At 38.4% G+C, this 28000-nt stretch overlaps 1 protein-coding gene across 2 annotated transcripts; it reads right to left on the bottom strand.

The window, feature by feature from the left end:
• Nucleotides 1-27607, bottom strand: LOC117291788 (protein PTHB1-like). 2 transcript variants are annotated; one of them, XM_033773697.1, is made up of 24 exons: nt 27450-27607; nt 25363-25517; nt 23971-24118; nt 22001-22065; nt 21048-21161; nt 19360-19613; nt 18830-18917; nt 17680-17775; nt 16701-16830; nt 15234-15415; nt 14770-14846; nt 14085-14114; nt 11222-11278; nt 10643-10745; nt 9485-9592; nt 8217-8357; nt 7639-7734; nt 6234-6406; nt 5300-5452; nt 4309-4491; nt 3698-3896; nt 3344-3440; nt 1701-1960; nt 1-1141 (listed from the first exon to the last, which is right to left on the bottom strand). In XM_033773697.1, exons 2-24 carry the CDS (start codon nt 25472-25474, stop codon nt 987-989), a joined length of 3021 nt encoding a protein of 1006 aa, XP_033629588.1. In that variant the 5' UTR covers nt 25475-25517; nt 27450-27607; the 3' UTR covers nt 1-986. The 2 variants fall into 2 exon arrangements, with proteins under 2 accessions (XP_033629588.1, XP_033629589.1); XM_033773698.1 differs by lacking the exon at nt 14085-14114.
• Between the last annotated feature and the right edge of the window lie 393 nt (nt 27608-28000).

Raw genomic sequence — 28000 nt, 5'->3', positions numbered from 1 at the left:
GATACACCAAGTGAGAAGAGTGGTCTTTGACAATTACCAATAGTGTCCAGTGTCTTTAAAGGGTGTACATAGCACTGGTAAGAGTAAACATAAATGTTCACAGATTTGCACACAACTAACATGGTACAAAGATTATCATGGTGGGAAACTCCCTTTGGAATATTTTTGCTTGAAATGCAAGTTTTTGAAAAATAAACAATTAGTTTTGATCTTGCAAGTCCAAAACTTAATGTTAGAAAAAAGTGCAAAAAATTAAGTTTACTTCCACTTTTTTTTCTGTATTTGGTCACATCAAGTGTGGATACTGGTCTTTGACAAATACTAATAATACACATGTGCTATAAATAGTAAATGACCTGATGTTTCGACCCTAGCAGAGTCTTTCTCGAAGGCTAAATGACAACACAACCAGACACATATTGCTTATGTGCAAAACATTCGTGCTTTACAATAGATATTGCTATTACTTACATCAGAATAGCAAATACCACGAATGGTATTCAAATACAACAAAGCAGTCAACGATATCAATTTAAACAAAACTACAATGTTTTCAGGTATATTTCACAATATAATATTTACAGAATATGCAAAAATCTGCATGTGTGAATTTCTTAACTCTTTCTTGTTTTAAAGTACATTTCTTACAAACATATATTCCGGTATTACTTTATGACTTTTTACACCCCTTTCTTGTTTTTTTTACAATGCATAGTCACATTACCTTTGCATATATGCGTCCAAATTTATAATACCAGTCCGCAATATGTTATATGTTGACCTCTGATGATACCTTGACTCACATGACAGGTCCAATATCATAACACCAGTCCAAAGTTTGGTATACATTGATCTTTGATAGTTTCATGACTCAGATGGCAGGTCCAATATTATAACACCGGCCCTTTGATGCTACCATGACTCACATGGCAGGTCCAATATCATAACACCAGTCAATAGTATAGTCCATATTGATCTTTGTTGACTTACATAACCGAGAGAGGCTCTGGGGAGCCAGTCCCTCCAAAGAAATTGTCGTCTGCTTCGAGATCAGGCTCCGGGATCCGAGGGCTTTTGGTCTTTTTCTTCTTCTTCTTCTTGATCGGTTTAAGTTCCGGTAAGCCGCCCGGGGATTCCATGGCTGGAGCAAAAGAGACAGAAATAGTTAGAAAACATGGGCATTCCTATTAATTTTGGGTTGAAGAAAGACAAATTTACTAGAGCGGAATTCTAACCAATGACCTCCAGATTAACATGCCGGCGCTCTACATGTACCAACTGAGCTATCTCGCCCTATGTCTCTGGTCTCCCTATTTTGTCAATATCTTTGATTTGGGTGCTATTCAGAAGCCGTACAGCCGTTAGCTGTAGCCAGGGATCACACCCAAGTTAATGATACAACCTGGGAAGCCGCAGCCAGAAGATCAACTTAAGGGGATGCAACATTTTTATTTCAAATATCAAGTTATAAACCAGAGTGGTCTCCCTATTTTGTTGATAATTTTTGTTCCGACTAGAAAGCTGCTGTTGTGCCGATGTTTGGGACCACTTAAGTTTCACGATAATATTGATAATATTGTTTAGAACAGCATAGACTCCCCTTCACAACAGTTGGTATTTTTGTTGAAATTTTCGAGCAGACCCCAACATTCACTCGCAGCTGTTTAGTAAAAACTGCTTAGTACCAGTGAGTAACTTACGCATTCCGCCCAGAGGTGGTAAAGCTGTCCCCCTGACCCCAGGGCCGCCCAGAGAGGGTAGATCGCCTAGTAGCCCACCTCCCCTTGGTGAGTCCTCTGTGTTGTTCACACTGCCACCGTTCTCACCCCCTGGGCTAGGTAGATCTTCAATGCCTGGTGGTAAGCCAGCTGGCGCTGCATGGATGTTGTTACTCAAAGGTGCGGGATTGGGACGTTCCTCGTTGATTAGTGACTTCTGGCTGCTCTTACGGAACTCCAATCTGAGGGTGATAAAAATTAATGCAAACTATTGGATTTTGTTCCGCATTGCAGTAGTTTTGCAACATAAAAAACAAGTGCAGTTACAGTTTTTCCTTCATTCTTACCCTTTTAAAAAAAAAGGGTATTTTATGAGTGGGAATAAAAGAGTAATGATTTTATCTTAAACGGCAATTTAAAACCTTACTTGGTCGTGTTATCACATCGCCAGTGAATTTCACTTCTTTTTTTCTCAAAACTTGACGACTAATAAAGCTGAAACTTATACAGGTAAATTACATCAAATACATACATCTTTTTTCACAGTGAGTAGCGATTCATGTCATGGCTTAAAACTTGATCTACAAAAGGTATCAAAACCCTTTAAAGGCACTGGACACTTTTGGTAATTGTCAAAGACCAGTCTTCTCACTTGGTGTATCTCAACATAAGCATAAAATAACAAACCTGTGAAAATTTGTACTCAATTGGTCGCCGAAGTTGGGAGATAATAATGGAAAAAAAGAACCCTTGCTGCATAAGTTGTGTGCTTTCAGATGCTTGGCCCGAATTCAAGACCTCAGCTGAGGTCTTGTAATCAATTAAAATATTTTAACAAAGATATTGACAAAATAGGGACACCACCAACATAGGGTTACATAGCTCAGTTGGTAGAGCGCCAGCACGTTAATCCTGAGGTCGTTGGTTCGAATCCCACTCTAGTCAATTCTTTGTTCAACCCCCAAAAATCATTTCTAAATTTACCCAGTCAGTTTCCCTTGTGGTTTATATTGATATCTGAAACAAAAATTCGCATCCCATTAAGGTGATCCCCTTGCTGCCGCTTCCCAGGTTGTATCGTAATTTGGGTGTGATCCCTGGCTACACGGCAGTTAACGGTTGTATGGCTTCTGACTGGCACCCCTGAACAAAGATATTGACAAAATAGGGACACCGCCAACAAAGGGTTAGATAGCTCAGTTGGTAGAGCGCCAGCACGTTAATCCGGAGGTCGTTGGTTCCAATCCCACTCTAGTCAATTTGTCTTTGTTCAACCCCAAATAAAAAAGAGTGTCATTGTTTCCTAACTATTTCTGTCTCTTTTTCTCCAGCCATGGAATCTCCGGGCGGGTCAATTCTTTGTTCAACCCCAAAAATCATTTAAAATATTTTAGTGAGAAATTACTTCTTTCTCAAAAACTGTGTTACTTTAGAGGGAGCCGTTTCTCACAATGTTTAATACTATCAACAGCTCCCCATTACTCGTTACCAAGTAAGTTTGTATGCTAACAAGTTTTTTGAGTAATTACCAATAGTGGCCAGTGCCTTTAATAGATGTTAGTTTTGCATCGAGGATTAAGAATATAATTTGTTTAAACCCTTACACCAATGGTAGGTATCCTTACCTTTTACTCCTGTCAGGTGCCGATGTCTCAGAATCAAAGTCCCTCGGAGTAGACGAAGTAGGACGACTTCTAGGCTGAGTCGTTTCAGTTCTTGCCTCTATAAAAATAATAATAAAAATAGAAAAATTACAATAAGTTGGTGGGTGTCATGACCGAGTGGTTAAGAACATCAAATTCAAGTTCTGGTGGTTTAAGTCACCGGAGTGTGGGTTTGAATCCCCGTCATGGGACTTGTGTCCTTGAGCAAGATAAATTACTATAATTGCTTCTCTTCACCCAGGGGTATAAATGGGTACCTGTGTCAGGCGACATAAAACAAAATATCAAAAAAATAAATAATAAAAAGCTACTGACCTGGTGGTGTCTGACCTTCTATAAACAGACGGGCTCCTTTACTGAGGCGTTCAGAGAGCTGTGTGATATGTTTCTTGAGTCGTGAGGCGTCGCCGGCCATGGTCAATGGTGCTGGATTCACGGCTTGATCTATGGCTTTCTTAGCGAGGCAGGTACGCAGAAGGTTGCTTACACCGGCATCTACGGCTTCTTCCCAGCCCTGACGAGAAAAACATAGAGATAACGATTTTAATAACTAGTTTTCATGTAGCGCTTTATCTACGAATATCTCAAAGCACTAATTAAAATTTATTTCCAGACAGAATTTGCAGGTTTTTAATTATGGGATCATTTGTTTTATACCCTGGGTTTACAAGGTGCTGTATCTGAAGATCTAAAGAAAAACAGCTGATTTCCATTATCACAACCAAATTTGAAGGGCAACTTGTTTACATGTGACAAATTTTGTATGGCATTTCACTTTTTTCTCCAAACTCACATAAAAGATTAAGCCCAATTTTCAGCCTGCCCTACAAGATGGTGACTCTCATAGCAAAAAAAGGGGTTATTCGATACGGTCTATAACTCAAAGGTTCAGTCTGCCGATAACAAATATTTCTATATTGCTTTACCTGCTCCCCGTCACAAGCCACATGAGGCATGAGACTTGATTTCAGGATCTGAAACTCTTGATCCGTCATCCCATTGGCCAGTTTCATGATGGTGATGATCATGTGAGTGGCGCAGCTCAGACCCAGTGAGCAACGCACCAACGCCTTGTGGTTCTCCTCTACACCATCAGCCAACTTTAAGATCTGGGATCAAGAAATATCAATTCAAATTTGATTTTAGGTGAAATTGGTAGATATCAAATTCCAAAATTGCGCTTTTGACTTTCTTGGCAACTGGTAGAGTACGAAATGACATGCCTTACCAATACTAAAGACCACTCATACTTCCTGCGATTGCGAAGCGAATGTTTAAACCACAAATTCACAACGAATAAATTGCAACAGTTCAACTCTGCTCAACTCACTTTCAAATGTCCCTGCGAAAAGGAGAGTTGTGACGTCAAATTCGCTTCGCATTCGCATGAAGTGTGAACCGGGCTTAATTCAGTGCTCAAAATAACCAAATGCACCCATAATAATTGCAGTGGTGCCCCATGCTTTTGCTGCGGCCTTTTAAATTTTCCTCAAAGAAGTGCTCCTTACCAGAAGAAAATTGTTGTGCCCATTCAAGAGTGTAGTTTAAGGCCTGCTAATATTTGGAAATTGAACCAAGATTTCATTTGCAAGCCTGAGGAAATCTGTGAACAGAAAATCATTTCTGGGAAGAGTTGAGGACATTTTTCCCATTTCAAAGTTTCGTTTCAAAGACATATTATGCATGGGGATGAATATAACATGTCCTATCTTAGCCTCTTTTTACACTTTCATCCCGTTGTTTGCAATGCAATTTATCTCTGTGCTTGCTTTTCTTTAAAAAACAAAATTATTTTTCGAGAAGTGCAATGACTACTTCCTTTTCCACACAGAGAGCTTTGGTTTTGGGGGGACATTTTTGAATGTTTAGTTCACAGTTGATAAATAAAACTTTCCTGGATAATAGTTTGATTCTTACCTGTCTGTATGTCCCATCAAGAAGTGTGTCTAGATTAGACAAAGGAGACGGTGTCTTGTCTTTGAATCTTGTCAGTAACCTTCGCTGGATAGCCCTGAACTGCCGAGCTCTCTGATCCAACAACTCCTTGTAGCGCTCCGCGTTTATCCTCAGCTACAGGGAGAGCAAACAATATGGTCATCACCAGGAAAACTTATTCTAATGCCGTGATTGCCTACTTCAGAGCCCACTCTGGCACTGTATAAATATCTTGGATTTATATAATAAAAGATTGCCTTGTTTGTCAGATAAAACAAGAAAGGTTGTAGTAGCACTTATAGACTAACTAATTAAATAAAAAACTGCATAAGCTTTTTTAGCTGAATAAAAATGCCTGTAAGTACGTTTGTACTGTATGTATGTACATGTAGCAACAACTACTATCATCAGATGCAAGATGAAGCAATTGTTGCTACAAAAGCCAATGCAGTTGTTATGTAATTAGTTAGTCTTTTAACCTTTCTGGATTAATAGGGAAAGCACAACGGTGTACTTCTTAAAAATATTCATGTTCACCTTCTGGATTTTCTAAAGAAAGTACACTTTGCTAAAATTGTAAATGGCCTTTCCACAGCTTTCACAATGAAACTGTTGTAACTCTTTCATACGCCGACCGATCGCTAGCGACTGGTTTAAATCCCTTTAGAAAAAATAGTTTGTATGGCCACATGCTATTGTAACCAGGGTTTTTGAGTGTGTTTTTTTTTTTTTGGGGGGGGGTAGGAAGGTGCCATTTGCAAAAAAAGAACAAACACTTAACGGGTCCATTTCATGCTCCATTGACCATTAAAAACATGCTGCATGAAAGGGTTGAAGAAAAAGCATTATTTTAGTTGATCAAGGAGATTCAAACCTTTTCACCTTAAACCATGACTGCTGCAACATGGAGTCTTACCTCTAAATGGGTGTCAATGAGTTCAAAGTACTCCGTTAATGGAATAGTCCCTGCATAGGACACCTCAAAGTCCTTGATTCCACTGCTTCTCTGGAAGGACTTGATCCTGTCTATGAAGGACTGCATGATGAGCCACATGGATTCAAATACGTCAGACTGCAACCTGTAGCGCTCTGAAACGTCAACACACCCAACAAACATTAGCAAACCTTTTTCTTGCCGCAACAGAAGTTAAAGGCAGTGGCCACTATTGGTAATTACTCAAAATAATTATTAGCATAAAACCTTACGTGGTTACGAGTAAAGGGGAGATGTTGATAGTATAAAGCATTGTGAGAAACGGCTCCCTCTGAAGTAACTAAGTTTTTGGTAAGAAGTATTTTTAACGAGTTTGATTTCGAGACCTCAAGTTTAGAATTTGAGGTCTCAAAATCAAGCATCTGAAAGCACACAACTTCTTGTGACAAGGTTATTTTTTATTTCATTCATATCTCGCAAGTTTGACGTTCAATTAATCTAAAATTTTCACAGGTTTGTCATTTTATGCATATGTTTAGATTAACTAAGTGAGAAGACTGGTCTTTGGCAGTTACCCATAGTGTCCACTGTCTTTAAACAAGCGATAAATTAAAGGGTTTGGGTACTTTTTGTACGACATATTACGCAACCATCCGCAGATTTACATTAAATTTACTCAGTTTGAAGATAATGATGGTAGAAAGCTTCCCTTAAAGTATTACTTGCTGAGGTGCTGTAGTTTTTGTATAATTGAGTACAATAATTTTCCCCGAAAATAACTCTCGTTTAGTGTGACAAAAATTACTTTAGAATGTACAACCAATTTACACAGCTCTCCTCAAAATTGCTCTGTGATTTTCACCTTTTTCCCCTCAAAAACTTTTTTTTTCTCTCAATATATTTCATACATCTTCATTCACAGCAAGTAGGAATTCATGTCATTGCCCAAAAACTGATCAACAAAAGTTAAACCCTGAATACCTCTTACCTGGGCCCAATTTCATAGAGCTGCTTAAACACAAAATTATAGCTAAGGAAAACGAAATTATGCTTACCAGAATAGGGATACCACCCAAAATAACATATCACATGTTCAATTCTGCTCATTTCTGCCAAGCATACAAAAATCAAGCAATATTTTTTGGCTTGCAGCTCTATAAAAACATTGGCCTCAAGCCTGTGGTCCAGTGTAAGTTTCAAGCGCTAAAGAGACATCAGTGCAGTGGCTCAGTAGATTTATTTGAAAAATATTTTGTCGCTTCTTCCGGAAGACGATCAGAGCATACTGTTAGAAATGTTGAGTTGAAACCAGTGGTTCTTTCCAGAACCACCCAAACTCATTAAGAGATTAAATCCCAATTACTGACGGTTGGGTAAATCAACTTACGAGATGATTTGGATGCTAGGATGGTGACCTTTGGCCCTCCGATGATCTGAAAACCAAGAGCTTGACCCGGGCCTCCAGCACTGGGTCCAAGCAGATCTGAAAATAAAAAATTAAAATAAAATAAAAAATAAAAAGTGGGAGAATTAGCTGAAACTGTAACAAGCTTAGATGTATCTAAATAAGTGGGTTTTGAGTTCAGTCTTAAATGAGTCCATCGAGTGGAGGCACGTATGTGGACAGGAAGGATGTTCCAGAGAGTTGGTGTAGCAATTGAACAGGCGCACTTTCCGAAGCGAGTGGTAGTACCAGCGTTGAAATCCAGGTGAGCGGTAGACGATGATCGGAGAACACGAGACGTAGGTTGCTTTTTTGAAACAAGTGAATCTGGGGCCAATTTCACATCTGGGGCCAATTTCACAAAAGATCTAAGATTGATTGTAACTGCAAATCAATCGTAGTTGCTAAATTCAACGTGATGCTACAATACAAATCACTATGGTGGTACTGAAAATTTGTCTTGCGATGAATTTTATTGCTTTGTGACATCGGCCCCAGAGATATATTTAGGGGTTTTTTACCTGGAAATATGTCATTGAGATTGGCAGCGTTTCTGTTGCTATCGATGGTGACTTTGTAGGTGGCAGTCTTGACAGGAGGGCACGGCTTGACGACCAACTTCAACGGGAGTTCGATGTCACTGCGGACAACTCGAGGGGCTCCTGCGAATGTTACAAGATCAACAGACTTACATTGAATTTGAGGCAAGGCATGGTGAGGGATCAATTTATATTTGTTATTGCGGCGACACCATGTGTATATCGGCTGGGTAGATTATGTTCTTTTGATAACTTTTATTGCTATATATTCTACTACCGCGAAGTAGATTTTTCAAAATTCTAGAGACTTCTCTACTACTGGGTAGGCCTGGGCGAATTATTTGAATATCCGGTTAATGGCGAATAGGTTTTCCTATCCGTAACCGCGAATGCCTTTTTTTTCTTAACCGGATATCCGCATAAGGCGCGAATACCTATTTATAAACTGGATAGTTCTGTAATTACAACCAAGTAACCGGATATTCTTTTAATATCCGAATATCCGCGGACGTCGGGCGACAACTGACAGGAATGTTTTGTCTGAATCCTTATGAAACTTCTATTAAGACAGCATAAAACAGCGTAAATTAAGTATTAACAATGCTCACCTCCGTGAAGAGTTAAAACAATGACATTTCTGACGTAATTTGTTCAAAGATTACGAAAGTTTTTCTTCACGTAGAGTCAATCACGATCAAAAGAAAAAGCAAATTGGCATCTTTAAATTAGATCCAGTTATTTTTATGAATGAACCGAGTGACACTGTCTAAAACTAATATCAATCCGCCCATAAGATCTCATTCAAAATTTGAATATCCGGTTAATTTCGGATAGTTGGCCAGCGGTATCCGAAATATCAAAATTTCACTATTCGCCCAGCACTACTACTGGGGAGTAAGTTTTTGGAATTCGGGAGACTTCTCAGTTCTGAAGGGACAACCACTTTCACTTAGTGGATCGAGGGGACTCTCATTGTTAACTTCGCTACCACACAGCGAATTCTTAATTGATCTCAACGTTTCGACTACCTTGCTCTAGTTATCGGCAGCATTTTGCTCCACAGCACCCTGTAAACCAACATGGTGCTACAAAGGAATCATAGGTCTCGTACAAAAACGTAGCTCAACATACCTTACAGGACAAAATACTGAGCACTTTGATACACCCCTAAGGGCGTGATAAAGCGCTAAACAAAATCAAATCTAGTATAATCATTGTAATTATGTCTGCCATTCAATAAAATACATTACCTTTGGGGGTTGTGTATGTTGCCATAGCAGAGGCGGTAAGACTAGCTGGGAGAGAGTTCCCGCGGAGGAAGAATGACACCAAGACGCTCGAAGGGGCTGACGCATCACCTACAAACAAACAAACAAACAAACAAAAAATCAAACAAACAAGGAGTCAAACTAACAAACATGCATAGTTATCATCGATGAGGCAATTGAAGAAGAAAAAATGCAAGTTTGCCCCTTAAACAAGGCTAAAAGCCACTTTCGGTAAGGGGCTACAAGAAAGAATAAAAGCCACTTTTGGTAAGGGGCTACAAGAAAGACTAAAAGCCAATCTTGGTAAGGGGTTACAAGAAGACAAATATTAAAGATGAAAATGGGGAGCTGAAGGTAGGAATTGACATTCCTCTTAAAGCCATTGGACCCTTTCGGTACAGAAAAAAAAAAAAAAGTTCACAGATTTACAAATAATTTACAGGGTTTACAGAAGGTAATGGTGAAAGACTTCTCTTGAAATATTAGTCCGTGAAATGCTTTACTTTTTGAGAAAACGGTAAAACAATATAAATTCTCGTTAACGAGAATTACGGATTTGTTATAAACACATGTCATGACACGGCGAAACGCGCGAAAACAGGAGTGGGTTTTCCCGTTATTTTCTCCCGACTCCGATGACCAATTGAGCTTAAGTTTTCACAGGTTTATGATTTTATATATAAGTTGTGATACACAAAGTGTGGGACTTGGACAATACTGTTTACCGAAAGGGTCCAATGGCTTTAAAACAGTCTGGTTGTATGATAGAGGGAAACATGCACCAGGCAAGGAGTACTAAAGAGATGTTGTAATGGCCCTTTGTTCTACATCTCGGCAAAAGCAGTATCTGACCATACTCTTTATAATTGTTTAATCAGCCTAACCAAAAAAAGCAAGTACAGAGACGAGCTGTTTGCCATAAAAACGGGACAGCCGTGTAAAAGAGGCCCAAACAGGTAAAGTTATATATATTTAGATACATACATAGTATGCCTTTGAAACTTTGAAATGGGAAAAGCAACTCAAATTACCAAGATACATTATCTTATAATAAAAACCAACATTTTTTTAGTTGGGCTATTTTACGTGACCATGGAAGAAAGAGAAATGAATCTTCCTACTTTCTACCCAGATACTTACCGATGAATGGGAAGGTGAAAGTACTTTGGTTAGCAGAGAGTGGGTAAGGGCAATAGATCAACAGGCGAACGTTGGGTAGACTTTTGTTGCTCTTCAGAACCAACTGTACAAACAAAAATCATAAATAAATTTTGTATATATTATTATCTCGCAACTTCGACGACCAATTGAGTTCAAATTTTTACAGGTTTGTTAATTTGTGCATATGTTGAGATACACCAAGTGAGAAGACTGGTCTTTAACAATTTTCAAAGGTGTCCAGTGTCTTTAATGATAATAATAAAGAGGACGTCTCGATAGGTGCTGAGATCGACACTGAAGTGCTCATGGCACTTTATCAATAAATATTATAATTTACTTGGCCACTTTAAAAAAAACAGCATCAATATACAAGTAGTCTGTTTAAAGAAAAGAAGAAAAAAAATCGTCCATATCAAGTTGGCCAGAGTTGCAAAAAGCGTACTCAAACACTGTGACAGGAAAATTTCCTTATCAAAACTTGAACATTTGAACATAACTTATTTATTTTACTAACAAAATTTTACTTAAACATTAAAAATAAGAAATGAGGCAACTGACCTTGACTGTGATGGATGGGATGGGGTCACTGTCCTCTACTTCAGTTTCCGTAGCATTCTGCCGGGGATAAATCAAAACCAAAGAGAGCTTACAGACAGTTCAGGAAATAGATAAGAATCAATTAGGTTTAGGTTAGATAACCTTCCGTAAGTCTCAAGGGAAATAGATTTTGGCAAATAAGAATATAATATACACAGAAGTTGAACAACTCAGTCAAACTCAATAGGTCATGCAAGTTTCACATCTATTGAAACATTTTTGGGACACTTTGGTTTTGTGTACATTACTTTAACGCGGAAAGGAAACAAACTTGTGCAATTTGAAGGCACTGGACACCATTTGTTAGCAAAAAAACTTACTTCGATGATCATTGAGTCCAATTTTTTCACAGATTTAGTGAGAAAACTGGTCTTTGACAATTATTACCAAAGGTGTCCCGTGCTCGTTGTTCAAATATGCGCAAAACTTGCACAGTTGTTAGAATGTTTCAAATAAGTAAATTGTAGGATGTTATGAAGAAATTTTCACCTGTTAAGAGTGGTTACGATTTACCATACAAAACATGTACATATCTTGTTACATGTAAGTACTGTTTAGAAACATCGGCCCCTAACTTTGTTTTGCATTTGAAGCCATTATACACTTTCGGTAAACAGTATTGTCCAAGTCCCACACTTCGTGTATCACAACTTATATATAAAACAACAAACCTGTGAAAATTTAGGCTCAATCGGTCTTCGGAGTCGGGAGAAAATAACGGGAAAACCCACTCTTGTTTCCGCGCGTTTCGCCGTGTCATGACATGTGTTTAAAATAAATCCGTAATTCTCGCTAACGAGAATTTATATTGTTTTACCGTTTTCTCAAAAAGTAAAGCATTTCATGGACTAATATTTCAAGAGAAGTCTTTCACCATTGCCTTCTGTAAACCCTGTAAATTATTTGTAAATCTGTGAACTTTTTTTTCTTTCCCCTGTACCGAAAGGTTCCAATGGCTTTAATCCATACATGTAAGTCCTTTTGATACATAAGAAGGTGAGCAGTTTGCAACAGCTAGTTCTATTTTCTCTTGTTAAGTATTGATTGTAGATGGCTGTCATGTACATGTGCTTTCCATGTGCTTTCAATTGCAATGTATAGGATGTGTAATTTGCTATAGTTTGCTAGCACGAGATCGCTGTGGGTATGTGATGTTAATAGATCATGTGACCTGTGACAACAAGAGCCAAAAGCCTGCATGGAATTCATGCAGGCATGGGCCCGATTACAGAGCTGCTTAAGCACCAAAAAGTAGCTAAGCACAACAAAATTATGGTTACCAGCTAAAATCCAATGTAAAATCTGTGACTGGTATCTTGCTCATTTTTTTGCCAAGCAGAATTTTGTTTTAAAAAAGCATTATTTTCTGCTTGAGCAGCTCTATGAAATTGGGCCATGATCTGTGCACGGCCCAACGGAAGACAACATCATAACTTCCAACTAATGGAGATCGCACTGTCTAATTATTACATCATTTAATATGAGGAAAGGAGGCATGGCATCTCAAAATGTGTACAGCTTTTATTTTTGTAACTCTTGAATTTACATGGAAATTATAACACAAAATGTAAAGATTCCGGTTTTGACTTGTAAAGTATCTTGCCTGCCCAAAACGCCCTGTAAGGTACAAGATAGTGACATGATAGGCTGTTTAGAAAAAAAACTGAACGCGAAAGCTACCGAGCTCGAAAACTTGCGAGAATGAAGCCCAATACATGTATACATTTATCTTGGGTTTTAAAAGCCGCGTTATTATATGGTTTTATCTTCAAGTACGCGCTAAACCTCCAATCAGATTTGCAGAATGGAATGGTGATATAAACCAATTTTGCACGGCCCATATCATTATCTGTGTCTTGTGTGTTCTATATCTATGTCACGCGCCAAGTTTGCTTGAAGATAAATACATTATCACACACGCGCTTTTGGAAATAGGAAAAAATAAAGGGCGTCTGCATCCCATATCCGAGGAGGCCAAAGCAGAAGCGCTATATTTTTTCTTATTCCACTTGCGCTTGTGTGACAACTTATAATATCTCAATTTTTTTTGAATTTTATCTTTAAATGTTTTGTGTTTTTTTAAACCGAAATTCCATTTAAAAACGGAGAAATTACATCCCTGGCAAGGTCACTCCTTTTATAAATAAAGGTTACATGGTTTATATAAATGGGTCAGTTTAGATGTTGGTTATCTCTGTGTTAAATTAAATATGAATAAATATTTGAGTGTTAAAGTGAATGAGAACAAATGTTTGGTGATTAATTAATGGACAGTCAATATGCCATATGACTTTAGGTCAAAAATCTGCAGGTCCATGAAAGAAAATACTTGTTGTGTAGATTGTGTATATATCAGTGTGACAGTAACATATCTTTTATATTTTTATATTTTACCACGTGGCCCTGGGATTTTCCTTATCTTTTTGTGCCAAGGTACAATAATAAATAAATAAAAATATTATAAAACATATTTTAGGAGGGAGGGAAAGGAGTGTTACTGATCCAAGGAAAAGGTAGCTCTGACCAACCAAACTGTTATGGGTTCATTTATCCAGAGATGACTATTTTACATGCAAATGTATGCAGTTATTCAAAAAAGATGCAAATGATGCCCTACATCATAAGGTTTACCAGCCAATCACAGCTGCACATTAAGCATAATCAACCTGTGGTCACTGCATTATTCAGTATCATTCATGAACTTGTGCACAGTAAAGAATAGGTTCCACCACCATCCAAGGTTAGTTTACATGAATATGTATGTTATGCAAAACACATCAAACCATGCTGTTGTTTGTCTGTTACATGCAGTGCAGTGTCTTACCGTTGCTCCCTCTGTGAAATACTTGTACACCTTTTGGAATTTTTTTGGGCACACACAAAAATAAAGTTGGGGTTACTGGCAATAGCTATACCGGTGCGGCGTGTGCATTATTGTACTTTTTAGTCCCGAGAAATGAAATAAATATATAAATATAAAGAGTTGTTATTGGCAGGCATTTGGCGCAAAGAGTTGAAAATCAAACGTAATTTGTGTTGAAAAGCGGTTAAAATCTTAAACTGTACTTTTCTCCAAAATAATTTATGGAGCACTTCTGTTCAACAAAGTTTGCCAGTAGTACTACAATCAATATGCTTGCAGATTGTATTCAGTGTAAAATGTACGTCGGTCTGCACAGACCATCACTCAGTGATGCCAACATGCACAAAAGAAAAATGAAGTCACTCCGACTGGCATTCAATTTAGATTTTAAAAAACTGACGAATGCATGACTTGTATGAATAATAATGCAAAACAATTCTTTTCCATTTACTTCTTACTTGACCAAATATAGTTTTTCAGATTTTTGCAAGGGCAAAAAAAAATCAGAAAACAGTCCAAAGTATAGGAAGAATATCATGTCTGGTTTTTTTTCTTCAAATTTTAATTTTTGATGAGTGTTGCAGACAACCTCTGGGAGGCCATGTCATCTTGTGATTTTATTTGTGACTTGATTGGTTCAACTTACCGATGTGCTATCTAGATTGGGCGGCACAATGACCTCTAACCTCAACTCTTCCTCATCGACCTTCTTGGGCAGCAAATCTGGAAAACAATCACCACAAAACCACATGATAAGTACTTTGGATTTGAGGCAATGCATGGCGAGGTATCAATAAATATTTGGTTATATTCGGGCGAAACAAAGGTAGTCAACAACAAAATTTGGTTTACTTAAGTTTGTCACAATTTAATGAGAGTGGACTTATTTTGGAAACCTTATGTGACTTGACTTGAGGAAAAATGACTTGGTTACAACACTGGAAGGTACAATCAAGTGAGATTTCAAATAAACCCTGGAATGAAACTCTTTGCAAATGTGACATAATCCAAGACCTAAAAAAAAACCAGTTCTGTTTTGACAGACGTAAGGATGGATTATAGAGTGAACATTTTTCCTTGGATTTGAATTTGACCTTGGAAGCCTCTTACTTTGTTTTGAGGCAGAATCCTTGATGGCTCTCTGTAGTTTCTTCATCTCTACATCCTGCTCCTCGTAATTGATGTCGCGCGACTCGGTGGTGGGGGTGACAAACATGGATGGGTCGGTGCCGAGGTAGGAGCACACCAGATGACCCTGGTCGTCCAGTGTCGTCATCACGCCCTTCAGATCTCTGCAAAGCAATACGGGGAAAAAAATGTATAGATGTCAGGACTGTACAAGTCTATTTTGATTTGGAAAGGTTTGCAGTAACACCACATAATGACTATCTCTAATGAGTTGGGGTGGTTCTGAAAAGAACCGTTGGTTTAACTCAACGTTTCGATCAGTATGCTCTGATTGTCTTCTGGAGCATACTGATCGAAACATCGAGTTAAACTAACAGTTCTTTTCAGAACCACCCCAACTCATTACAGATCATAACATGGTGTCACCGCAAACCTTTCCATACTGTATTTCCACCATGCAAAGTTTCAAATCCTACTTTTCTATTTTGGTTGTTAGTGACTTCACAAAGCACGCCCATGGGCGCTGCTATGTTTAGCTCATGTTTACATTACAGTGGCATGTAATGTAACTCAGCTCACAACAAATGCTTTGAGTGCTCTTCGTAGTTATAAATACTAGGAGTAGTCTACTACAATAGTTGTCTTTGAAAGGAAACAAACACAGCTCGCAATTTCTTTACAATATGGAAACCTTTATAATACCCAAGAGCCCAACTTTGTGGTGCTACTTACTACGGACTTCTGCCCTTACAGCGCCCTCTAAACCATGTTATTTTATGGGTTGAAAGGGCATGATTCATTGGTAAGTAGTGGACAGAAACTGGGCACTCAAAATGTCTTCATTAATCTGACATTACTTGTTATGAGAACAGACATCTATAAAATGGATTCTTCTCTTTTGAAAACAATGTGTGTTGCTTTTTGTGGGTTGGACAAAGGAATATTGAATAGAGCAGGATTTCAACCAAGGACCTCCTGATTAACGTGGCGGCACTCTACCAACTGAGCTACTTACCCCTATTTTGTCAAAACCTCCGTTCGGGTTGCTAGTCAGAAGCCATACAACCATTGGCTGCCCTGTACCCAGGTATCACTACCAAGTTTAGAACACAAACCTAGAAAGCATTGCTTGTTAGAGATAATTTTGGGCTTCCTCAACCTCCCAGAATGCAAAAGCAAAACATAAGAACCTTAGGTCACTAAATGGAATTTGATTAGTTCTGACCAATAGCCTTAAGTGTGACAATACTTCTATCAACAAGTCTCTCATCTGAAAAACAAAACTCCTTTGCATATAATCAAAGAGTTATCAACCATCGGTTCTCTTCAGAATCAACACAACTAAAAAGAGATTTTCACATGGTGCTACCACAAACCTTCACCCAATTATACTCCCACCATGCAAGGTTTCGGATCATACTTGCATAAAATCCCCAATCCTTTACTTACTGGAATTGGCCAACTCTAATGGCCACAGGTATATGTTCCAGCTTGGATGCCCATTTCAGTGTAGCATCCTGGTATATCAACAGCTGACTAGTATGCGTTGCCACCATGTAAGTGATACTTGTCTCCAAGGCTGGACACAGACAGGGAGAGGGACAGAGAAGAACAAATTCCACAGTCATCACTTTCTTTAATTGTTTCCATTTGCAAACAAATAATTGACAGAGAATGTATGAAATACACATGGGGGGATCGTGCCTTTTTTATCGCAGCACCAAGGATGTGGAATCATCTTCCTCAGATAATCAGGCAATCTTCTTCATTAGCAATTTTCAAAACCTTGCTTAAATCTCATCTTTTTTCAAAAGCCTACTGTATGGCTCTATGAGCAACGACTGTTGGAGTAGCGCCTTATAAATTAAACAATTGATTGATTGATTGATGAACAGCGTGAAGAGGGCTTTGGGTTTGAATCATATCCGAGTTTGTTTTCTCCAGAACTCATATCGAAAAGCCCCCCCCCCAGTTCCCATTCATCAGAACTCTTGACCATTTTTGCCCTCACCCCAAATGAGATTTTAAAGTGCACAAATGAATAGTTTGATACATTAATTAGCCCCCAATAACTCAAAGCAAAAAACAACAACACCCCAACAAACAAACTCTTTGCGTTGCCCCCACTTGCTCACCCCAATTGAAACGTTATAATATAAAATGGTTATGCTATTAAAAATGGGTCTCATAATTCAACAATTAGCTTTTCATATCTGTTGTAAAACTGATGAGGAGTTACAACACCAATCAGGTGTAGATAGAGTCTCAAATTGGGAAAGACAAAAAATTAAAATTCATAAGTAAGAAAAACTTTCTACCAATAACAATAGATAATTCTGGAAGTTACCTAACCACAAACTTCAGTTTAGCGTTTCCATTATGCACACTTTTTATGAAATGACCTATAAAACGAAATTCAGATACTCACAAGTTCCATGAGGGAAGAAACAGCTCGGACTGTATTCCAATTTCTTCATGAATTTGATTGCACCTGTGTCTTTCAAACAGACAATGGATCGCTCGCCTGGGGTAGTCAAACAAAAACAAAGAAATATTGGGTTTATTTGTTCATATTCAAATATTTACTACTTCAAAAGGTATGGTTTTAAAACAAAGGCCGTATCCAAATTAGGCGCTACAGCTAATGACTGTTGCTGATGGTGTTGCTAAGGACGTGCTATACTATGGGAGTCACCGAGGGAGTATCAGTTGAAACCATAGCATGGGCATTGAACACCCAGCAGGCTGGATATGTGCGCATTTCAAGTCTTTGTTATTCAGTCAACATTTGTTACAATAGCAACCTATACTGTATATATTGTGCATTGTCTATCTACCAAGAAGCTGCTATTGCTATGTGTATAGTACAGCGGTTGCATATTTGGTTCGCGCAAGCTCAAAACTTGTGTCCGATAACTTAAAACTTAAGCGCACAAAATCTTAACTTGCGCAAGGAGCTGCTTAGTGCTTAACATTGATAGATGTTCAATGCAGAGTCAAGGTGAGCTTAGGCTAAAGTATCAGATTTGTTCTCAACTTTTAAAGGTTCATGGATATTTTTGACGGCAAATTTATCACGGTATTTATGAATGGGATTAAATAAAAAAGAAGTGTCTCAGTCTTGAACGATGGTTTAAAACCTTGCAGGGTCAAGGCCGTGCAATAAAGGCCCTCACCTTCGGTTTTAATTGGCCGATTAAGACCTCGTGCCACTCTTTTAGTCCCTTATTCAAAACCACAGCGGATGATATAAATTGACAGGTAGCAGAAAAGTTCAAGAGCCCATGAAAACTTTAAAAAACAATGCAATGTCATCATCATCATTTAGCGGTCGCAACCCAGATTCCATGCACAGCGTCACGCCAGAGGTGTTTATCCCTCATCTTGTTTGTAAGGTCCACGATTTCAGCCTCCGTATCTGTCCCGATCACGTCGATGTAGTTGAGTGGTCGAGGTCCTCTATTAGGGCATGGCAGTCTCCAATGCAATTTACTCCATCAAAAAAACAATATAATTGGCTTCCAAATGCCTGGCTACCCAAAATACTCTTGAGTTCTGTAAAGGTTGGTATGACTTACCAAGAACCATGATTGATGTTGACCCCTGCGTTGACGTTGTTACACTGAGGTCCAGAGCTGCCTCCCCAAGGTTGTATGACCAGTCCATCTGCCATCAAAATAAACCAATCAGGACAATATAGTACTATTATGATGTGTGCATTAGCCAATCACAAGTTTCTGGTATTGTATGCACTGACCATTCACAAGCCTCTGGTCACCTTTTTAAAGACTAGTATTCTCAATTGGTGTATCCCAACATAAGCATGAAATAACAAATCTGTAAAAATTTAGACTCAAATGGTCATCGAAGTTGCAAGAGAATAATGAAAGAAAAACACTCTAGTTGCACAAATTTGTGCGCTTTCATATGTCTGAAAAAAGAAAAAAGTCTTTTGAAATTTGACTGACAAAATTTCGCTTTCTCAAAAACTTTGTTTCTTCAGAGAGAGCCGCTTTTCATAATGTTTTATACTATCAACAGCTCTCCATTGATCGTTACCAAGTAAGTTTTGTATGCTAAGAATGTCCAGTGCCTTAAATTTACTCACAGTGATTCTTTTCCCAGATGTGATTGACTGAGACTCAGCTTTGGATTTCACATCTGTAGCCACGGCGAGCACCTGGTACTTATAACTCTCAACCTGCCAGGTTGACGATACGGTGATGAAGGAGTCGGTCCGAGGGACGTATCTGATCGGCCCGGGCAGGAGGAACCCCGGCAGGAACCGGCTGAAGGAGAAACTCTCCTGCTCAAAGAAGGAGACCGCGCCGTCCATGGACTGGATACATAAGAAATCTTTACCTGCCGAATAAAAGATAAATAAAATTAGCTGTTACAAATCAATTACAGGCAGCAACCAACTCACACGCGTCACCTGCCAAGAACAGCTTGGATCCTTCCCGCCCAAATGTGCATCCCCCTGGCCCTACTTAAGCTCCACCACTAACAGTAGTCCAGCATTCTCCTGAAGACGAGCAAAAGTATACTGTTTGAAACGTCGAGACCACACCGGCTCTTTTCAGAGCCAACACTCCCTCAACAGAGATATAATACATAGTTGTACGCGCAAGTTTACTATTTAGTATTTGTAGTTACTTCTTACAGCCAAAATTTTTGGTCATTGGAAAAAAAAGTAGGAATACTTTATTGAGTTCAAGGGCTGACCTACATGTACATTATCATGTAGGCTCTAATAAACATATCAAGCTATTTAATCACAGTTTTTTTATATATAGAATTAGATGTTGCAGACTGAAAACAGACATGATATTTGGTCATTGGAAAAAAAGTAGGAATATTTTCTAGAGGCAAAGGACTGACCTACATATCATGTAGGCTTTAATAGACATACCAGGCTGTTAATCACATCTTTTTCCAGATTTTTCCAAGAGCAAAATAATCGGAAGAAGAAAAAAAAGTAAATAAACCATGAGGGAAGCTGGCTGGGAAAATTTGATGGAATTTGGGGTCGAATATTTTCTAGAGTCAAAGGACTGACTTACATGCACATATCGTGTAGGCTCTTATAGACATATCAGGGTATTTGATTGCAATTTTTTCAGATTTTTCAAAAGGGCAAAATAATCGGAAGAAGTAAAAAATTTAAAAAAGTACATAAACCATGAGGGAAACTGGTTGGGAAAATTTGATAGAATTTGGGGTCGAACAAAAATAAATTTACTAGATGGATTTGAACCTATGACCTCTGGATTAATGTGCTGGCGCTGTACAAACTGAGCCTTCTAGCCCTAACAAATAACTGCTGTACAATTGAATTGTTTGAGTTTAAAATAAAAAAGGCAACAAGATTTATTTAATTTCTATTATGGGTAGGTATTCTTCAATAAACAACAGAATTATATCTATCAAACTGAAAGTCAACATTTGCACACAATCCCAAGACCAATGGACTTGTCAAGAATTTACAGGCCTGTGCCCAGTTTTATATAGCTGCTAAGCACACAAATTTGCTTAGCAGGAAATTTCTTCCTTGATAAAAACAGGACTACCAATCACAATTTCCATTTGTTGCATTCAGCTGTTGTTTGCTTATCCTGAAAATCAAGTGGAAATTTGGCTGGTAATCCTGTTTTTATCAAGGAAGAAATTTCATGCTTAGCAAATTTTTGTGCTAAGCAGCTCTATGAAATTGGGCCCCTGATGCTAATAATCACTGGCATTGAGTCTGCGGTCGAGTGTAAAATTCAAACCCTACTGATCATTTCTTACAGTTACCTTTGACACCACCAAAAGGTCCGACAACCAGGCTGAAGGCAGTCCGCTGTAAGTTGTGCTCGTATATAATCTTCAAGTGATACTGACTGCCATGTTCCACTACACCAGTTGTACCTAATCAAAAACATGACCAAAGTACACCAAAATTTATAACAGTTTAAACAAAACTAGCATCTTTTAAGTACATTAATTTTGGATTTTACCCATATACACCGATGTTTGTTGTAGCACTATATACTCGGTACTTTCCAGAAATCTGTGAAAAAAAAAACACCTAGGCATATTACTCGGGTGGGATTTGAACCCAATTCTAGAGCAGTGTCATACCAACTAGACCACCGAGAATGCCGATAGCTAGAGGCAGTTTGAATCCCATGTTTTAGCAGCGGGTACTGCAAACGCTTTAATAGATGTCAAATTTGCATAGAGGATAAAGAATTTTTTAATTTTTTTACCAATATACTCTGATGTTTGTTAGCACTGTGAAAAAAAAATCACATGCATATTACTTGGTCACGGGATTCATACCCACAACTCAACAACAAACATCGGTGTATATGGGTAAAAACCAAAATGAATATTCTTTATCCCCGATGCAAATTTAACATTGTATTAAATTTTTTAAGTCGTTACAAATTATTGGGAGAATGTCAACATCTTGCACCTGTTTCAGACATGCGCTCTAGTATCGCGCCAAACCAAATTCTGAATTAAGTACATGAAAAGTGCGACTGGCGCACTAGAATTCAAAAGATTGACTGTTGCAGTTGTTCGTAACGACTCTGGAGCGCCTTGGTTTCAGACGCCAGTTTGTCATGAGCCGAGCCAGTGTAAATGTTATGTTAAGTTCACCTGTCTGAAACAAAAAGTTATTTGGGTCGACCTAGAGTCGATCCCAATCTGTTAGGTTTGGCGCAACTCTGGAGCACCTGTCTGGAACGGGTTTTACTCACCAGATATGCTGTACACGGTCAGTTTCCTTGGATGAAGTACAGCAAGATGAAGATTCTCAGAGACACTGAAATAAAACAAAAACAACCCTGAAAACTCTAAATAACACTTCTGGGGAACAGCCTCGAATTGAAAAGCTTTAACCTGTTTTGTTTTTTCATTTCTATAAAGGATGTTCTCCGGTCCAATGAAAAATGTCATGAAATGTTTGTAATTAGGGAGCTATAATAAGAATTTCTCAAAGATCATTCTGGATTTCCCCCAGTTTGTGAAAAGAACTGGGATGAAACATAGAGTCATTGTCTATGAGGTATATGCTGGACTTTACCTTATAGGCAGTGGACACTATTGGTAATTACTCAAAATAATTATTAACGTCAAACCTTTCTGGAATACGAGTAATGGGGAGAGGTTGTTGGGGTAAAACATTGTGAGAAACAGCTCCCTCTGAAGTGACGTAGTTTTCGAGAAGGAAGTGATTTTCCACGAATTTGATTTCGAGACCTCAGATTTAGAATTTGAGGTCTCGAAATCAAACATCTGAAAGCACACAACTTCGTTTGACCATGGAGCGACAAGGGCCTTTTTTCTTTCGACGAACGATTGAGCTCAAATTTTAACAGTTTTTATGCATATGTTGAGATACACTAACTGTGAAGACTAGTCTTTGACAATTACCAATAGTGTCCAGTGTCTTTAAGCACAGCATCTTTGAAATAGTGTATACAGATTGTTTTTCATTCATTTATTCCAAATTTGTTATAATTGTGACAAGAAGAAGACATTACTCCTGTCACTCTTTCAGCGTGAAACAAGGAAGATGGTGGCAGCCACTGTAAGACTAACTAATTACATCAAACAAACTGCATAAGCTTTCGTAGCAACAGGAACTTCATCAGATGCAATTAAAGTGTGTATTGACCCCTTGCACGCGTATCACACGCGGCGACCAATGCCACGCTCACCATGTTGGTGGGCAGTTAGGTTTACGTGTATTAAACCCGCGTCGCCTAAAATGCACACTTTCACTGCATAACGCGCAGCATAGAGTTAATATAAAAACGCACAGTGAAATTGCCCACCAGTATGGTGCATTCAAGATTTTTCTGCTGATGACGTCAGGTGAAATGGGTCAATAGACTATGCCATCTAGCACATTGGACTTGAGTTACAATTTCTGAGTCACTGGAATGTGGGGCAGGTATGGCACTTGCGTACTTTGGTAGGAAACTTATGTACTTCTTATCACCCCGAAGTTAATGTGTCCCGATGTGGGTGATGATTGTAGATGTGATTGAGAAGCAACATTTTGCTGTCTGTGCTGCATTTTTCTAAGGTGTAGAGATGGGTTGAGGAAAGCTTACGCATGATGCAAAGGGGTAGTAACAGTGTAAAGGGGAGCTTTCATTCTTGGTTTTAAAGGCTATTAAAGGGTAGTACACGTTTGGTAATTACTCAAAACAAATATTAACTTGAAAACTGACTTGGTAACAAGCATTGAAGAGCTGTTGATAGTATAAAACATTGTGGGAAATGACTCCCTCTGAAGTAACGTAGTTTTTGAGAAAGAGGTAATTTCTCACTAAAATAATAAAAGACTTCTAGCTAGAAGTCTTTTATTCTTTTCTGAAGGCACACAATTTCGTCCAACAAGGGTGTTTTTTCTTTCATCATTTTCTTGCAACTTCGATGACCAATTGAGCCCAAATTGTCACAGGCTTGTTATTTTATGGTTATGACGGGATACACCAAGTGAGAAGACTGGTCTTTGACAATTACCAATTGGTGCCTTTCCTTTAAATGACGGTTTAAATATTAGCTAAACTTTGTTAACATGTCACATCCATAATCACACCGGGAAGTTGACAAGCGGTAGTCACGACTGGATATAACAAGCAATAGTTGCGACCTCGACACTACTCACACAAGTAAACACTACTACAGCCTTAACTTTGATTTATGGGAAACTCACGAGACAAATCGTCCTGCTTCCACTTGAAGGATCGGCTGGGGTAACTGCGTCTCCAGTAGGACTTCCTCTGCCTTGTTAGCCTCACCCCTAGAGCCTTTGGGCTGATAAATACGCAAGATACCATTGAAGCCACCCACGATCACTTTATCTGTTCAGAGAAAAAAAAAACATCACACTGAGTACGTATGATTTATAAGCACTTGATTTGGCAAGCAATTTTCTCAATGGTTAATTTTACATGGCCCGATTTTTGTCCCCAAAAATAGATTTTGGATATCTGTCAACGGCATGCTCTTTTTAGAGTCAAGTGAGAAGAGAGACGACAATGAAGAATTTTAGTTTGAGATGTGGGATACAAAAATACAGAGAATTATTCCAGGGAAACCTCACACAGTCAAGTAGGGACTGAAAACCCCAATCCACATAGTGCCCCCGATTGGGATTGGAACCGGGGTTCCAGATTTGGAAGGCGGGGCGAGACACCACTACACCAACCTGACCGCAAAGTGCTTACCGACCAACATGAGATAGTATGAATGGAAAACAATATTTGGTTAATGGCATCAAGTTTCAACCCTTGAAGAGTCTTGCTCAAAGGTTAAAAAATTCCCAAAACATTGCTTGGATTTGGGGATTTTTAAAGCAGTTTCTGACAGGATCCTAATCAGCAACAGTATCAGTTTAAGGTTGGGTCATTGATTGGATTTTGTCAAAGTAATGCTAATTTATAGTATCAGTTTCAGCTGAACACCATTACTTGTTGAGAGAACAGCAACCCAGTATTTTCACAAGAACATCACATCCATCCAGAACGAACACCAACCCTCAGATATCTCAGAATCGATTCATGCATGAAGCGTATCTCAGATTTGGACGACAAGTTTAAGCAAAACCATATTGAATACTTCAATTACAGAAGACATTCTCAAAATATTAACAGTTGCAGTGCTTGCTACCAAGCAGTTGTTATGGTCAATAGTTTTTGGAATACCCCAGCACCCTGCCCTTAAAGGGTCTGGGTACTTTTTGTAACAAAAAAAAACACAATGTCCACAGATTTACATCAAACTTACACTGTTTGAAGATAATGACAGTAGACGGTGCTGTAGTTTTTGAGAAATTAGTAAAACAATGTGACAAAAATATATTTTACATGCCAAAATAAATTTTAGTATTTAGAGACAACAATTATTTTGGTGATTTATTTTACTCATTCATTTTAAAAACTACCCCAGCAAGTAATTTTAAGGGAAGCTTTCTACCATCATTATCTTCAAACTGTGTGAGTTTGATGTAAGTTTGTGGAGATTGTGTTTTGTGTCCTACAAAAAGTACCCAGACCCTTTAAAGTAACCCAGCAATTCCCTCAACACATTTTACATAATTTTTTACCGAGTTGTGAAGGGCTATTGTCGATATTAGCCACACATAAGCTGCCTTGATCAAACGCATCAGCCGATCCAATATTGTGAGACCACCAGTCTCTAGCCTTGAAGAGAGACATGATGGCTGACTAAGAAAAATGAATTCAACTCAAAGAATAGTACCTGTAAAACAAAATTACATAATTAGCAACGATCCTGGAAACTTTATTGAAGCTTGTTGATAGGGTTGCACCCCAATTAGTACAAAATTAGCCAAACCCTAGTTCAGGTTTTTTTAATTTTATACTGGACCACAGAGTAAACTCGGACAAGTCGAACGTTCTTTTTTTTAATTGAATAAAAATACCTCAAGTCATGCCTGTGTAGTTATGTTCAAATGATGACTTACACAATGGCTATTGACAACTGGCAGTATTTTCTTGCCAACAAAGGACGGTTGTGTCTACCACCGATGTCGCTACACGGGTCGGTGCCGGTTGGGCCTACCGACACTCAGACCTACCTGGCCGGGACTTTGCCTTGCTAAAACCTTTACCGACCGGTACTAAATTTGGGCTGGTGACAACATAATCCTAGAACTATGGGGTTTGTTACACTATTGTCTTGTGGAGACGATTGCAGAACGAACCTCATAGTTCTAGGTCTAGAAGTAGTGACAACACTGGTGTTTACATCTAAAGTAAGCTTTCCAAAAAGTAATTTAGTTCTTTTTTATAATATTCAGAAAATACTTGTGAATTCCTTTTTTAGAAGAAGGTGTCAGGACACTTCGTACCTTTGCCACTTCGTACCCTAGACACTTCGCACCTTTGCAAGGTACGAAGTGACTTTGGACACTTCGTACATTAGACACTTTGTACCTTCTAACAAGTGACTTCTAACTTCGAACCTTGTACTAAATCAGGATTTCTGCATCATTTATGATTATTTTGTGCTTTATTTGTTTGTTTTTTAAAATTTGGTTTTCGCGATTTTAAGATGGGTTTTCTCAGAAACTCAGTGTATAAAAATATGTTTTCTTTGCGTATTTTGGCACATTTAAAAATACACAACGCAAATGATCGCTATGTTCCGCTACATTTTGTTGGGGCCAACAAGCCATTTTGACGCTTGCGTGATTGTTTGACACACTCTTCGTGGTTCCCAGACGCGAAACACACTCTTCGTAGTTTCCAGACGCGTGTCCATATGTTTTGTACACAAAGCACAGATTGGGTATTTTTTCTTTCCAGGACGAACGTGTGCAGATAATTCTCCACGTTTGTCCTGGGAAAAAAGCACGTGCATGGTCGGGGACAATCGGCATTTATAGTGTAGTATAGTGGTAAAACGGAGCAGTTGGGGACTGAATTACGGTAAGAATTTATCATTTTTAACAATTTTTGAGATTGCGGAGTGGATTTTCTGTCGCCCCCAGGGCCAATGAGAGTTCAAAGGACACATAGAGCCTAATTTTGGCTAGACAAAAAGAGAGAAAAAAAGAAATTTGCGTAGCCAAAATTAAAACTGTATAAAAGAACCAAAAAAGAGAGATGTACGTCTATGAGGTTACGGGAGACGATAGCGAAACGAAACCGCTTAGTTCTAGTAGGAGTAGCAACAGCCAATCTCTCTCATACAAACATTGGTTTATCGTCTATAAAAAATTATGAATTACACAAATCAAGAAATTCTGGTTCAGTAACTAAACTAGACGACAATATTTATTCTAGTCATTGCAAAATCAGCAGTAAGCTGGGGGATTCGAACCCACAACCTCCTGTGATTGCAAGTCCTGCGCTGCAGTCTAACCTTGGAGGAAGAATTTCAGGCACTGCAAAACGTTTTGATGAACTTCAATTTTGCAGTATGAAATGTCCTTGCATTTGCAAGGAACGACTTCGTCTAACAAATTTTGAATGAACATGTTTAGCGCACACCACATGCCAACTATTGAGTACAAAAGATAAATTTAGAGTAGCAACAAGGGGCGAGTTTTCACATGCATGACGGACATCCAACATCCAACATCCACTGTGACTTTCTCATTCATCTGACTTGTCAAAATTAATGTCAATTTCACGTCCGTAAAAAATTACAGCAAATTTTACTTACCTCAAAGATTCATCGTTTTTGTACCATATTATGGGCATATACAATTGAATTTAGTGTACCCCCTAAGAAAAACAGATTTGGATTTTAGTTAAAGACGAAAAGGTACCGATGAATTCTGCCGTAAATTTTCCTTTTCAGCTCAGTTGCCTCGGATTCAATGTAAACTATTTTTTACTGGAATAGCAACTCGACAGGTGCCCTGACATTATGACCAGTACAGGTTTTAGACGACTGGACTCCATACTGTTTATGCTAATTCAACAGCGCCCTCTGTTGGTTTAAGTGGATGGCACTGCGTCATCCGAGACGAGGTGCTTTATTTTGAGTTCAGGGTTAACTTTACAAATATAACATTATTACAATGCACCACAAAATAAAATTTATAGACATTTTGAGTCCGAGGAACAAAAAAAACCCCAGATTTTTCCTTCATGTGAGTCTCAACATTCAAATTGATCTCAGTACAATAGATTGGAATGTGCAATTAAATAGTTTGAATTACTTTCATAAAAAACTAAGGCTATTACAATTATAAACCTACTAAAAAAAAA

This window comes from Asterias rubens, chromosome 6 (genome assembly GCF_902459465.1).
Source record: "Asterias rubens chromosome 6, eAstRub1.3, whole genome shotgun sequence".
NCBI classification, from domain to species: domain Eukaryota; kingdom Metazoa; phylum Echinodermata; class Asteroidea; order Forcipulatida; family Asteriidae; genus Asterias; species Asterias rubens.
Note: the sequence above shows the minus strand (reverse complement) of the source record. Positions and strands in the feature narration are given on the sequence as shown.

What these genes read in the sequence shown, in the direction of transcription:
- LOC117291788 (XM_033773697.1), bottom strand. Translation starts at nt 25,474, where the DNA reads ATGTCTCTCTTCAAGGCTAGAGACTGGTGGTCTCACAATATTGGATCG. An exon ending in CCAATCTAGATAGCACATCG is followed by an intron (nt 14,115 to 14,769) that starts GTAAGTTGAACC and finishes AAATTCCAAAAG; the next exon opens with GTGTACAAGTATTTCACAGA. An exon ending in GCACCTGACAGGAGTAAAAG is followed by an intron (nt 1,961 to 3,343) that starts GTAAGGATACCT and finishes TATCACCCTCAG; the next exon opens with ATTGGAGTTCCGTAAGAGCA.